General features: G+C 39.2%; 1 protein-coding gene across 3 annotated transcripts in view; it reads left to right on the forward strand.

Annotated features, from left to right (window-relative positions):
• Nucleotides 1-16,065, forward strand: part of ncoa2 (nuclear receptor coactivator 2) — an 80,292-nt gene that overhangs the window by 23,164 nt on the left and 41,063 nt on the right. For all 3 annotated transcript variants that reach the window (XM_061714003.1, XM_061714005.1, XM_061714004.1), the window contains exons 2-3: nt 5,068-5,153; nt 15,876-15,983. In XM_061714003.1, coding sequence (XP_061569987.1) covers nt 15,895-15,983 — 89 coding nt within the window. In that variant the 5' untranslated portion in view covers nt 5,068-5,153; nt 15,876-15,894. The remainder of the gene's footprint in view (nt 1-5,067; nt 5,154-15,875; nt 15,984-16,065) is intronic.

A 16,065-nucleotide genomic window follows, 5' to 3' on the forward strand; every position in this document is an offset into this window, starting at 1 on the left:
GTTTGGGTTTTTCGCTGTATTGTTTTAGTATGTATTTGCGGTGCGTTTCTCTGGCATTATCCCCCTTTGTAACACATTTTGAGTCTTATTAGATTTAATGAGTTGTCTACTTAAAATATAGGTTACTTTTGTTTAGTTTATACTGTTAATGAGCAGCTCTTTGCCTAATTGAGTAGCCCTTCAAGGGTAGGAGGCTTAAGCATGCCACGGGGCTTCCTACGTTTCATCAAGAGGTTTCCAGCTCAAGCTGTTGGTTTGTTCTCGTGTATGTAGGGTCAGATGACATGCTGTATAAGCATCAGTGTGGCAATGTATGCGTGTGCTGCTGTTACAGAGCAGATCATGTGATGTCGAGTGAAGCAAATACGCCCCAACATACCATACAGCTATATGACGTTAAACAAAAGGAAAACTTGCATAGTTATGAAATTCTATGACTCATCAACTAGAAAAGATAATTAACTCAGACTTGTGTACAGTGGGGTTTTCTTTCGTGGCTTTTTTCATGAATTAACAGTCTACAATAAAGGGCTGAGTGACATGCAGGCTTTACATAAGCTCAGGAAACTGAAGAAGGAACAGGAGAAAACCACAAAAGATTTGGCTGAAAAAAAAAAATGGATTGGCTTATTAGAGTGAGTCACTTTATTCATCTAATAAAAGCATCAGCAGAACCTCCATTAAATGTGACCTTCCCCCCAATTGTTCACTGATAACTCCCCAAAACCAACTCTGCTGAAGCCCGGTCCACCTCCCTGGTTAGACAGGACTCTAAAAAGAGCTACAGCTCTGGCATTTGTTGAACCCCCTCCCTCCAGTAGTTCAGCGAGCTGCTTTGCCCAGGTCTGAAGAAGAGAACAGCATTGCAGGAATTTACCTAACTCGATGATGATTCCTTGGTCTGAAGCACCGAGGGGCTTCTCTGGTGTTTGGTATATTCCAATGTATTTCATTGTATTATGCAGGGTTATTTTGTGTGATATGGTCATTAAAAAATTATTCTTTTTCTGGAAATTACCATGTTATGAGTTCAGATTTGTAACCAGTTAAATGGTGCATTGAGGTGTACATATGCCTTGGTTTTTGTAAAAGCTGTAGTATTAGTAACTCATTGCTAGTTTCATTCCTTGACATCCTTCTTTGTTTTTGCTGCTTTATGTCTGTGAGTGTGTGTGTTTTTATTTTCGGAGAGAAAATTACTATTTACTATTTTTTGAAGGGCTTCTACATAATTCATGCAAATGTTTCCAAAACACAGGAATTGTTTTACTGTAAAACTTGGTCTGACATTTAAAAATGATTAGTGCAATACAAACTCAACAGAGTGCTTTCAGACTTTGCTTTATTCTGTCATTTAGTCCAAAGATCAAGGAGCTGAACTGAGACTGAGCATGTGACAGTTAAAACTCAGGGAAAATTCCTTCAGTGTATGAAAAAAATGAACTCTAGAAGAAAAAAACGAATAAAAGAAAAATATGTGTTTTACATTTTGATTGGCAATTATAATTATTATTTTTGTTGTTGCATGTTTTATGCAATAATGGAATAAAGTTTTTAACTGCCGATTTCCTGTTTAGGCTGCATTTGGTTACTTTCTCCTGACTCACCACAGATTTGAGCTTCTTGTGCGTTCCAAATATATCACCTTTCCTTCTGCTTGGTATCGTATGCCCTTGAGCGGGATTTAAATAGGGAATCAGTTTATGCTCGTATCCAATCAGCACATGACATCACGTGAACACATTCCACAGATGGATCACTGGGCATGTCCCCTCAACTATAGGCTGTAGATCTCATTTCTATTACTTTTATTTTACTTGAACTTTTTTTTTTTAATCTACCTTCATATAGTTTATGATATATCCGAAAGGAGCAAAAATTTGTTTTTGGTGTGTGCATGTGCGTGTTCATGTCTTGTCTGAATTGGTAAGACTATAGAGTTAAAGTGACACTGTCATAATGACGTCAAATGAAATAAACAAAATTTGCTGCAATCTCTCTGTATCTGCTTAGTAAGCACGGGAGTCCAGATTACAGCCATTTGTTTACATTCTTTTGAGACAGTGCAACTTAATTTTACAGCAATGCACACTGGTTCTACTTGGAAAATTACCCCAGTAAATAATGAAACTCCACTGAGGGAGTGTGACTGTAGTGTGAAATGTTCATGCATTTTATAAAGGAAATATTATAAGGAACGGAACACTTTGTGTTTTATTACCAATAAAATCCCAAGTATTTACATACTCAAATTCCAACATGCATAGAGAAAACTAGTTTGCTCAAAGGACCACAAACCTGAAACTTAAAATGGTTGAAAGTTCAACAACTGCATGAAGTATAAACTTTACAAGAACAAATTTACTGGTGGACTGAGTTGTCTGCCAACAGCATTTGAAAAGCAGGAATCAATGAGTCTGCAGATTAGACACAAATAACAGTAAAGTTCAGTACATTCAACCACTGTCTAAAATGTGATATTCATTTGGCATATTTCCCTGTTTTAAAGCACTTGCACCATATTTGAAGTGACACATGTCAGATTTTCAGTGAGAATCATCGTCTGATATTTATTCCTTTTCAAAAAAATAACCATTTGCAATTGCTGAAAGCTGTCAGTTTATTACCAAATTATTTATCACTAATGCATTGGAGATTAAAAAATATGTGCTGTGGATAAAAATGTGTTAATAAATGTTACCAGGTTAAAGGAGCATGAGGCTCCTTTTAAGAAATGAGACTCAATAGCGCCACCATTCGCCACGACGGCCGTCGGGGGTACTGCAGCCAACAGTGAAGCTGGCACGGGAGAACGGGGAGAACGTGCATGCAGCGTCATTTGACGTCACATTCGCAGGAGAGCGCGGAAAATTCAGCCCCCGAATTGCAGCACATTTTGCAGCACACAGCCTGTTCAAGGCAACGGAGAGATACACTAGAGGGCTCATTCTTTTTGGTTTGGAACGCTTCATCTGACATTATTACTAGAAAACTTAAAATGTATATAGTACGATTTTTTTTTTTTCATAAATCCTGCCTCAATCCTGCCTTAAGCTCCTTTTTAAGATTTTTTTTTTCTTCTTCTACCCCATCCCCAATCTGATTTTGAACTGAACACTTTCTTTTTTTTTTGTTTCCTTTGGTGATTTTTAACTAATTTTGTTAACTGTAGTTAAAAAGAGATAATCCAAAATTTAGTAATGCATCAGTTGAAATTCTAATGGCCCGACCTTTTGGCCGATTGCATTTTATTTCTTGGAACCATAATCAACTACATACATTAACGTAATGAAAAACTAACCATCAACAATACTGGGCTGTGTGCTCTACTGACTTTGTTTTTAGCCGTTTTGTTATTTTTATGACGTCGAAGATTTCAGCAGGGTGTTTTAAATGTTGGATTGAGTTCATTGTCTTGCAAGTTTTCTTTTTGGTACCCCAGGAGTTATTTTTTGTCTTACAGATTGTGCAAACTGCATTCCTTGTTTCACAGCTATGCTCAACAAGGTGTTTTTAGATTAGATCTTTCTATTATTGCTTGATAGTGTTTAACGCGCGTTGGGTAATATAAATGCAAGGCGTGTTATTTGCCACACTGTGCCTGAAGGCAGTTGAGGGGAGGGAAGGCTACGTAACGTAAGATACGTGGGCATGTACAGTGATGTACTATCCCCACATCAGCAAGATTTGCTGCTTTGCGTTGCTTTGTTTTTTGTTTTGGCTCGTTTTTGCTTCTTGCAAAGCCCTAGTTTGTCATTTTTGTGCCCAGTTTTTCAAACAATTGTAGTGGTTCCGGAAATGTGCTGGTTTACGGCGTCTGAGGGTCAGTAGCTCACGGATCTCCTCATCTCCCCAGTTACTCATCTTGGAATTATAGGCCCTACCTGTGACTTTCTGCTGCCGTTGCTACTCTCATTAGCTGTTTCGTTATTTTTTATAAAATAATTCAATTATTTTTTTTTTTTAAGTCTAGGACAGGCGGCACGCTCCCCTGCGTCGGTAGTATTTTCATCTTCAGAGCTGATACTGCTCCCCCCACCCCTCAATAAAAAAAATGAATCAAAGATTTAAAGAGCTGTGTATATGGAACATCCACTGAAGGAAAAATATATCAGTCGGTGTTATCAGTAAGATTTCAGAAACGATGACCTACCAATCAAATGAGAATCAGCCTGTGTTGGTGCATCTAAAAAAAAAAAAAAAAAAAAAAAAAAAAATTAGTCAATTAGTAAGAATACTGCCTTTGGAAGGGAAGCTTCTCAACAAACCTACAGAAACCTTTTTCAGGACCCCCCCCTGCATATGCTAATGTGTTGGTAGAGCCCTTTTCTAACTGCATTTTGTAATTATCCTAGTTCAAATACAAGTTGAAATTAAAACTTTTTCTGGTCTAATTAGTTGTATGCCACAATTAGAAGACACATTATGTTTCAGAGTGAAATGGACTTTGAGGTCCCAAAGGAAATAAAGACTCTCTTGACACATTACTCACAATTGAATGTTAACTTGATGCAAACTTTTACTGGGTGAAATGATTTGACAGCCTGAAGAACATTCTTAATTAAATTAATATCCATGGTTCGGTTTTAATGCATTGGAAGTTTCTATTATGGACGTTGTTAAGTGATTATTATTATTCATTATTGTGAGAATTGGATGAATTGTCTTGTATTATCGTCAAATTGATATGTGTTTTTAGACTTTAAGTCAGACAAAACAACTGTAGAATAAATATATTAATTTATTTTTGCTTTGTGCAGATTAATGATAAAAGTAAGTAAACTTGGAGTGTACATGGGGAGTACACTTAAAGCACTTGGGGACATTTTCACAGATCTGGCCCGTCAAGGTTTCACGTCCAAAGAATGCAGCCTTTTTTGTATACATTTCATCCAAAAAATAGGGAAATTTCAGTTTGTTTTATCCCCGAATATGCTATTTTGTCTTATGTTACAACAATAATCTTAAAGCATGTCCTCATGAAAATATCTTCTGCTTGTGCAATGACAGCTATGCCGATTCACACTGTAGACTACATATCCCAAATGTTGCTGTTATTTCTTTCAGCAGGGAGAAGTGGATGATGTGTAAAGGTTTCCTAGCATTATCGTCTTGCAGCAATGGCCTGAGGGCCTCTCTGGACTGAAACCAAGGTGAGAAGCAAACCACAACCACTTCTCCATTTATGCAACTTTACTGTGGAATATGGAAAATGGACAGTGTTGTAAAATAATACAAACATCTAAAGAAACAAATTTATTTTAATTATATGCATGTATATCTTTCATAGTTGATTTGACCGTGTGAGTTTATAGAAATGAATGAATGAATGAATGAATGAATGAATGAATGAATGAATGAATAAATAAATAAATAAAAATCTGAAGGGGGGTCATATGTAAGGCTTGTTTTACAAGCTTTAGTTTACACTTGCGTCATTTACTTGCTTTCATTGTAAAGTTGTAACGTCCAGTGCATTTTTTTAACCCCTCAATGTGTCGCTTATAAGTTCATTTGTGTTATTTCTGGGAATTTCTAAAAACATATACAGGGCATTTCATTTCATCCCCCAATTTACAAAAAGAAAAAAATCTGCCTGCGCATTTATGTAAATACTTCATGTGGAGGAACAAACCAAACCAACGGCAAATTGCAGGCTTTGTCTTTTTAATTTACATTGACAGACTTCCAAAATAATGTTGTGTTTGTGTTTCTGCGCATTGCTATGACATTTGTGCGTGCGTGCGTGCGTGCGTGCGTGCGTGCGTGCGTGCGTGCGTGCGTGCGTGCGTGCGTGCGTGCGTGCGTGCGTGCGTGCGTGCGTGCGTGCGTGCGTGCGTGCGTGCGTGCGTGCGTGTACATGAAACAACCATGTAGCATGTGCATCAGTTTGATCAGCAGTCACCATACATGAGAGGTCAAGATGAAAACCAACTGATCTCAGCGTGCTCGATAAGGACATATTGAGAGTAAGAAGTAGATGTTGTGTAGTAAAACAAGTTATTTATTCAAATGACAACACTGATCAGTTACGACATCATCCCTGATAGTGAAATGTTGCTATTGCAACATTTCCCCCTCAACGTGAATCTGATTTGCTCTGTCATATGTGACGCGGCTCTTACACACAGATGAATTTAAGACCAGGTTATTGCAGAGATGCTTTTTCATGCTAGTTACTTTCTATCATCTATTGGTAATTGACCCTGTAGTTCACCCATCCTCCCAGTCCCCCCTTCTCGATGTTTCTCTTAAAAGCCAGAGGCCAGCATTGTGTACTTATTGTACAGAAGCCTTCCGCTTCTCATCCTGTGACATTCTGAAGTGACTGTCAGCGTTAAAGATTGATGAGAGTGATCAACTTTCACTAAATGGGGGGCCTGGATCTTTATTGCAGGCAGGCACTTTAGAGCCATTACCTTGCTGTGATTCTAGAGAGGAAAAAAGGTTGAGTGGGACTTGGTTGCAGGTAATATGTATACTTCTTTATTGACCAGATCCATAGCAGTAAGGCTGTATGCTTTTTATCGGTGATTTTTGGGAAAGTGGTATTGAAAATGTAAGCTTCTCATTTGTCATTTCAGTTGATGAATGTTATCCCCCTCTGCATAATTTTAACCTTTTTTGCCCCTATTATTCTATACTTTCTATGTTATCTGAACTCTCATTTTCTCTTACAGTTCACTCTTCACAACTGATTCATGTTCAGAAAGAAGTAGCCATCACTCAAGCGTTATTAAATTCACCTAAGATTAAAGGGTTCAATGTCATTTTGCTTAAACTCTTTGCGTCCATCATCACATTCTTCCCTCCATCTCCATCTGCCTCTCCCTTGACCCCAGCCTGAAATAATAACATCTGGTTCAAGGCAACGGCAGCTTTCAGCAAGGCCAGAGTTCAATGCTGATCCAATTTATATCACATTCTATTGAAATCTATACCGTTCAAAGACATGTTTGTCTTTAATACACTCTTACATGTCTCCAGCATGTTTCTGTGTGTTTTTTGGTGCTCTCAACTTCTCTCCTCCCCCTTGCAAATATTGAGATGTAAAGTGAGAAGGTGCGCATCCTCTGGGCCCTTCTTCTATCAGGATTTTAGCTTGCTGGAAATAAATGGCTCGTGTTGGAGCCCTTCAGTTACAGTCTTGATTGGTGCACTCTTGTTCTCCATTTCTCTCAAGGGGCCAGTTGTGCATAGACACCATGTGAGGACAGATTACACACCAGCAAGACATTGTTCAGTGTTCAACAGAGGTTTTAAGCTTTCTGGAAGGACTTCATTATTATAGTGCAAGACACTTCAAACACTTCTCCAGTAGCTTTTGATGCAGTTAAATGCACATTCGTATCCAGTACTCCTGAACTCCAGAAACACTGGGTGTGTCTCTATAATCAAAGCCCTGCTACCCACATGACTACAGGAATGGCACTCGGACACGTGCCCTCTCCTCTTGGCATTCCGACCCTGTATTTTTTTTTTTTTTTCTCTTCCCTCTGTGTAAATTTTCCCTCCATTATACTGTGAGTGGAATGGATGATTCAGTGTTTTTAGAAAGCCATCCTCTCTTTTGTGATGAACATACAGGCTTGTTTGCATGGGTTACTGACTCTAGCAGCTGAATCTTGTTGAAGAAAAGCTCTTCGTAGTAATGACAACTATAAGCGCATTGTGTTATGAAGGACGTGGCTTCAAGATTTTAGTGATGTGGCTACAATCATTTGATACTTTTTACCTTCAGCATGGCAATTGTGTGTAGCCTGTACGTAGGGCTGGGCGATATGGACCAAAAGTCATATCTCGATATTTTCTAGCTGAATGGCGATACTCGATATATCTCGATATTTTTTCTGTGCCATAATTGGGGTTTCCCCCAAAGCATTATAGCATAGCATCTCTGTTAGCTTCATTTTTTTCTGAGGCAAACCCTTAAAAAAACAGTCAGTTTTAATACAAAGCCTCGTGCCAAATGTCACACAGGTACATTTATTAACAGAGGTCTGCACAATATCAAAATGTATAAAACAAATGAAATAAAAATAAACTGCCTGCATATATAGAATAAAAATGCTTCTTGAATAAAATGAAACAAATATCCCTTTCCTGCATAACAATTAAATTAAAATACACTGTGCAATTAATACAATGTAGACAGTAACAGGCAGACTTTTCCACTGAGGTTGACAGTTGTGCAAATAACAAAAGATTTGTGCAAATCTCAAATAAAACATTCAAGTCAATTTGTCACAAAATAAGCTATATCAAAATCATAAAAAAAAAAAAATGTAAAAATTATTTATTTAGTTATTTTTATTATTTTTTTTAAATCGATATAAACGATATTGTCTCGTACCATATCGTGTTTGAAAATATATCGATATATATTAAAATCTCGATATATCGCCCAGCCCTACCTGTACGTATGTGCATGACTAACATTTCAGTCTTTGAAATCACCATCCAAAATCAGCGGTGATATTTACAGCCATGTTTGCTTTGCAACAGCAACTCTGTATCTCTGTTAAGTAAAATATTTTGATGGTGTGCTGCATAAGCATATGAATGTCGTTGTTGTGTTTTTAACGGTTTGATACAGCACGTCATGTATAGGTCGCACCAGCTGGGTTTGACAGGAGGAAACGTGGCCTGCCTGCAGCACCAGCCCCTTGTTGTCTTTGCATTTCTCCCACGCTAGACTGGTTGGCCCCAGCCAGGTCCTGGAGAGTCTGCTCATGTGACACCTAAGATATAAGCAATGGGACATGCACACCTATGATCACCTCCCTCAAGTGCACCTAGTACTTTCAAAGTCAATCGATTTCGTAGACTTTTAGCTTTTCTTTTTCTTTTTTTTTCCCCTCTCTTTTTCTGGAGCTTATTTAATTATTTAAAACATATATTTCCATATTATTCTGTCAAAAAATTAGAATTCAGTCTGATTAAAAAAAGGTGCACATTTTGGTAATCTGTCAGTGTTTTTACTGCTGAGATAGTGTTGTGGTTGTTTATACTTACCTAACCTGTCATTTACACTTGTGAATCAGTCACATGGATATGATAAAGCAGAAACCCTGAAACTGTGTGAGAAATGTTGACAGGGCTAGAGCTGACCTGTCAGCACACACGTACACATGCCTGCGTTGCCTTCTTGTGTGTGTGAGACGGAGGGAGAGTGTGAGGGAGAGAGATGGGAAGGACTGAGTGGAGTTTTTTTTAAAGTGTGAAAATGCTTCTCCACTGAAACATCTTTTGATACGTCTTAACAAATGTCTTCATTCAAAAACATTCAGCGTTCTTAAATTGGATCCCGCTAATATCACTGGGTGAATAGGATGAACACATGTTTAACGCGCGTTGGCAATGTAAACGCAAGGCGTGTTATTTGTTACCTCAGGCCTGAAGGCGAGTTAAGGGGAGGGGAGGGGAGTTGGGAGGCGTTATCCGCAGAACAAACCGTAACCGGTGTGGGCGTGTAGAATGACGTATTATCCCTACATCAGCAAGATTCTTTTCTTTTTCTTTGCAAGGTTTTGTTTGTTCTTTTTTTCTGGTTTTCTGTAAAGCGACCTTGGGTTTCTTGAAAGGCGCTATATAAGTACAAGTTATTATTATTATTATTATTATTATTATTATTATTATTATTATTATTAAGATTCATATGCCGTCAGACAGGTGGGATTTTCAAAATGAGGATGGATGAACATTGGGGTGAGCGTGTTTTGGTTCTTCTAAAGCCCCGGTTTGTCATTTTTGTGACCACTTGTTCAAACAATGGACCATCCTCTGTGGTTCTGGACACACGCCGGTTTACGCCGCCCTCGGCTCCGAGTCTGAGTAGCTCAGAGGATCTCCTTCTCTCCCCAGTTACTCATCTTACAAATATAAGCCCTACCTGTGACTTCCTGCTGCTGCTGTTACTCCCATCAGCTGTTGTCTTATTTTATATAAAAAAATAAAAAAAATCATACTTTTTTTTAAATCCCCTACTCAGTTTACTTGATCAACTTGTCCCTCCCACGTCCCGCGGCGTTAGTTCTGTTTACATTAGACCTGACCCGTGGTCGACTACCCTCTGAGGCGAGTTATCTGCAGGGCAGCTCGACACCGCGTCGGTCAATGTAAAAGGGGCACACGACAAGCCAGATCCGCGCGTTAAACGCGGGGTATTTGCCAATGTAAAAGGGGCTATTGTCTTCATGCTGCACTGTTGCCACTGCAATACTTTTCCTGGAGTGCAGTCCGTCTTCTGCAGTTTCTCACACTGAAGCAGAGGTATAGTCTTCTATTCTTTTAGTCTCAGCTCTGTTGGGTTCACAAAACAGTTATTCATCTTTGTATTGTACCTGATTGAATCTCAACAATCCCCATTTAGCCTCATAATGATTTCACGCAACCCGTGGCTGACATAAGGCACCAAGTAATGACTGACGGGCCATATGTCTCAACTGGCTGTACTAATGAGTGAGACGAGCTGACAGCTTGATGAGCTGTAAACTTAATAGATGCCTTTCAGAATATGCCAATCATTTACATGCATAATGAGGTTACTTGCCCAACCCCCTCTTACCCTACATCACTCTGAGTCTGTAGCCCCTTTCACACAGAGATTCCGCAATATTGGTGTAAAGAAGTCCTGCCAATACGCCGCCTTTGTTGGTTCACACAGAACCATACAACGCCGGCATAACGCCGCTCCCGTCTGTAAATTCACACAGCATGCCGGCGTTCCGCAATCAGAGGCGTGACGAGCGTCCGCGCTGGCCCCGGCTGGCCCCGGCATGCCGGCTGTGTCATTCACACAGACCCCGTTTCGGCTCTGTGACTACCTCCGCTGCCGGCTTATTGGTGGGGCCACTTGGCCCCCCCATTCCGCCTCCGTGACTTTCACACAGAACAGCGAGGCGGCTTAAAGGCGCAACGTTCCCGCCTCGAACTGGCTGTGTGAAAGGGGCTTGTGACTCCCGCTAAAGCAGTTTCCTATGTAGTCAAGTCTGTGGCAGATCTTTTTAAAAAGCTTTGTTTGAGAATCCTCTCCTTTTTAACACATTTGGGTACGCAACATGACTCATAAAGTTAATGAAACCTGGCCCTACCTGCATTCATCTCCATTACATTTGTTTATATAACTGCTGTGATGTTGCTGGTGGCTTTCTGTGTGTGTCATCTTCATCACCAACGCCTTTCTGACATATTTGCCTGTAAGGGATGAGAAGTTATTACATGACAGATGCCAAGCTATTAAGACAACGTGCTATCATTCACTTACTGTTGCCTGTGGGTGACTGAGAACATTGAAGCTTTGAGGAATTCTTCACTGGTGTTCAGTGTTGATAGTATGTGGCACATCTATTCACAGTAAGAGTCTAATTATGCTTACGGATATCAAGAAGGCATTATTATTTATAGCTACTTCTCAGAAGACATTGTTCATCTTAGAGATACACAGATTGCAATTTAAAAAATGTTGCAATTTTTCTAAAACTGGGAAAGGTTTCAGTATCTCCTCTCTCTCTTGGAAAAAATTGTTGCCCCCAAATTATGGTCATTGCTCCTCCTGTTTTTTTCCTTTTAATTCTTTGGTGCATATAAGCATCATAATTATCTAATGAGTTAGATACCCTTAATATTTATTATGCATGCATACATGTACATATTTATCTACTCTATCGCAACAAATGTGAGGAAGATGTGTGGAGGTTCACACAGAGTGTACAGCTGTGTGTATCTTCCAGGCCATTCTCTAGGAGGAAAAGTCCCTTGCTATTCTGCCCATGTTAAAATCAGATCCAGCCCCCACCCACAAGAGCAGGAAAGGGGGAGAAGAAAGACCTTCCAGCCAGGCTGTCTGGCTGGCTGTGCTAGAGTCATTGAGACGTGCCTGGTACTTCCAGTGTCGTATTTGTCTCAATGTACAATGACCCATCATTGCTGCCATGTCAAGGAGATGGAAAAAACCAATCATATCTGGACCAGCAGGAGAGGTGCAACCAATCATGTCTTGATTTCCCATGGTAACTTGTGCTCGGAAGCGCTGGCACAACCAATGGGAGCAGAGAGGATCACTTGGCTATTAGGGTTTAATGGCGTGTTTCTGTTGTCATTAATAAAAGCGTATAAGTGCAGAGACCTGTAATATTTGCAGTGGTAGCACAGAGCTACAGCATAAAGACCCCCTGATGGCATTCAAAAGTTCATGATACAAGGACACATGGGCAGTGATGTTTGTGTGTCATTATCTGTCCATTCACTGTACAGGTCAACAATGGCACTCAAGCCACTTGTCAACATGTTTTACCCTTCAGAGTCTCCTCTGCCTCTCTGGCCAATCACTGTAGCTTTGAGTTCATCCATTTGCGCACAGGCACTACCATTAGTCTAAAGTAGGTCACTGCAAGCCAGGAGGGAGCCACACTCAAGTTTGCATGGTCACTACCCCTCTCTTTTTATTAATTTAAAAAAATATGTATAGATTTTTTTATTTTATTTTTAGTTTAACCTGCTCTAGATAGTTCTGCAATAAATTCTGATCGTTTTTTTTTTCTTTCTTTGTTTTGTTTTCCATAATTTTCTTTTTAGTTTAACCTGCTCTAGCCAGGTTATGGTATTCTGTTCTGCATTAAATTGTGGTGTTGGTGTTTTTTTTTTTTTTTTTTTACTCTCTTCTTTCCTTATGTAATAGCTGAGCAGTGAGCAGTGTGTGTCATACCCGTTTCCATGGTAAGAGTAGTTCAGAGTGTATCACAACACAGCATGCACCAAATCCTGGTCACTATGCTGGGGAAAGACTTGCATTTTCTGTCACTGTTTCTACGTTGATCATTCTGATTGTCTTTCTTTGAAACTGTGAAAAACGGAGCGTATGTAGTCCATCTTCCTTCAACCATAGGTGTTCCTTCAACCATAAATGTTGTCACCATTTGTCTTGAAAGTTAATAGATGTTTGCATTTTGTATTCAGGAGATATTCTCCTTTATATTTAATTCTGAGTCCATTAGGTACGTATCATCAGAGTTTCAGGGCATGGTGGTAATTAATAAGACATTACTGTGCTCGCTGTATTCAATAATTGATAGCCATTCCTTTTGTGGTATGAAATTCAGCCTATAGTGATATTCAGGGTAACCTACTGTAGGAGCGGGGCCGGAGATGTGTCTACATGGCAAATTCTTGTAATCTTAAATCTATGCCCCATTTTCACAACTTTTAGGATCATGCAGGAGATGCAAGAGGCAGCAAAACAGCTGCAGTTTAAACCAAAGGACAAATGATAGTGTCAAAGTAAAAGCCTTTTTTGGCCATCATTCCATGTGCCAGGTCAATAAAATCTCCCCTCTCTGTCTGAGGCATATTTAGGAAAATATACAGCATGTGTTTCACAACCTTTTTTAATTTCAGCACGTTTCATTTTCACTAAAGGTAATCTGCATAATTTTGAACTGTGGGCACACTTTGCAAAGCTTTGATAAACACAAACACGGTAATGTTGTGTTATTTCTGCCTGAATGCTTCTTTGCCTTTTATAACATGGTTTAGCGAGGGAAAGGGGAGTCGTCACATTAAACGGGTTTGAATTGGTTAAAATGTAAGCAAATGTATTCAGAGATTAAAAATTAAATGTACAAGTAAGGCAACCACCTACTGAAACTTAAGGTCAATGTGTGATAAAACAATGCAAATTATAAAATATCAGAACAGTCAAATGATGTTATAATTTAAAAATGGAACAGCTAAATGAAGGACTGCTATCCACTGAACTTAAATACAAGAAGTTAACCCACCTCTGTTCTGCCTCACCCTATGGCAGCTGGGATAGGCTCAAACTGGATGAAAGTAAACTTTGAAATGAATGGAAGTTAATTTTCTACCTCCTAATGAATCAAACAGAAGAGAGACTAAAGGCAGCTTCATACTGCATGTAAACTCAATGTCGGCAAGTTACTACGCTATTTAAACTCCACAAATTGTTATTCATACTAAGTGACTGATCAAGGATAGGAAGTAACATGCTGCAAAACCACGCACAAAGCAGCAGCTTAGTTGGAAAATGGTCTGAGGAAAGAAATGAGTGACGCAAGATCTTCAGCAACTGTCATGTTGCAGCTTCTTTTTTGTAGCCACCATCTGCATTGAATGCTGTACATTGTTCTATATCCTTCACGTGGTGACCTTACAATGGAGTTCCGACATATGACTTTCGAACACTTTCATCTTCTCTTGAAAGTAGGCAGTAAAGCCAAAACATTTAGCGATGTCGACTACTGGCTTACAGCCTCTGAAATACTCAAGACACATAATAAACACATCAAACGGAGGCATGCTGACAAGCTGCTCATATCAATTCACAGCTGGTCTGAACAACAGGTGGATCAGACTAAAGTAGCAAGGATTGGTTCAGTATACAGCCGTGTGCCAAACGGCAGGACACGAACATGGAGCTAATCCTGGATGGGCAGCTGCACAGTTGAGTTTGCAATCTCAGACTACAACCAAGTTCACACTGTTGTCCTCTTTCAGCAATTAGTCCCCTCGACATTCAATATAGAGGCTTCTAGGGCTGTTCGATTTTGCCCAAAAATAAAATCTCGATTTTTTTCTCTCAAAATCCGATTTTCGATTACGATTACGATTATTTTGTGAATTGACAAAAGGCAAAGAAATGATTTCAAATATGCTGTTTTTTTATTGAACATTTGCCCCATTGGGCTTTAAGTGCAAACTTTGCTCTTATTAAACCAAAAATGAATGAATAAAGTGCAAAACTCTGTAAAATAAGTTGAAAAAAAGTTTTAAAAAATATAATAAAATATAAAGTCGCAGGTATTGAGAGGTATTTCCATCAATCATTAATATGGTATCAATCATTAATATGTGTGCAGACAAGGTAAAAAAAAAAAAAAAAAAAAAAAGTGAAAAATCGATTTTACGATTTTCACATTTTAACATCGTTCTAATTACATAATCGCGATTACGATTTAAAATCGATTAATCGAACAGCCCTAGAGGCTTCTAATGGTTATAGAACATTTCCATCACTTTGCCATCTTATCTGTAACATAGTTCGATACCTGAAATCCCTTTTAAAAATCCAACAGTTCTACTTCAACACGGATGTCTTATCATTCACTCCTAATGTTTGTCCCTGATCATCATTTAGACCAGAAATGATGAGTGTGACATGAACATAACACAGATCCTTAAATCAGTGATGCAGAGAGAATCCATATCACCAAAGCATTTAATTTTAAATGGGGATGGGGGGGAAAACAGCATGTGTGGTCTGTTTGTTATGGTAACATCCCACAAGTTGTCACTTTAAATAGCACAAAAAGACAAAAGACAGTTCCTTAGTAAAATCATACATGCTGTTACACAGTCTGGGAACGAGCAGACAAGATGAGACGTCTGCTTTTTATCTTCAGGAACAGCAACAAAGTAGCACAGGTGAAGTCTGCTTGGAGACAGCAACACGCATGTCGTCAACGTAAACCCACTTTGCCCTTAATATAAGCTGGCCTTTCTTGGTTTCATGTAACGAATGTTTTTTTTCCTTGGTACATGGTTGAGCCTACAGTGTGGTGCTGTGGGCAAAGCGCCGTGCTCTCATTTCAAGCTCTCTGGGGAGCGCAGCGCCATCTGAGAGAAATGATTGAATCTCTATCTCTGCTCCATTTTCACTCATTTCTCCTGGAGTGGATCAACCTGTGCCCCCCCAGTACAGGCTTGTGTGTGCTGTACGCAGAGGCCCATGTTGGCATGCTACACAGCTCTGCATTTGTTTTTCATGACATTTTGTGGTTTGAATTTATATTTAACATAGTTTAAAATATTGTTTCACATGTAAAACTGTCTTTGCCTTTTCTTTGCCTATTTTTCAGACGCTGATATGCATTGACAATGAGTGGTGTCAGTGAAAACTCATCGGACCCTGCCAGGGCAGAGTCACGAAAACGCAAAGAATGTTCTAACGAACTCATCGGACCCAGGTAAGCATCGTCTTAAGTACCATTGCTTCGGCCTTTTTTTGTTTTTTCATAATCACAAACATTTAAAGCAAATAAAAAGGAA

This window comes from Cololabis saira, chromosome 22 (genome assembly GCF_033807715.1).
Source record: "Cololabis saira isolate AMF1-May2022 chromosome 22, fColSai1.1, whole genome shotgun sequence".
Taxonomy (NCBI): Eukaryota; Metazoa; Chordata; class Actinopteri; order Beloniformes; family Belonidae; genus Cololabis; species Cololabis saira.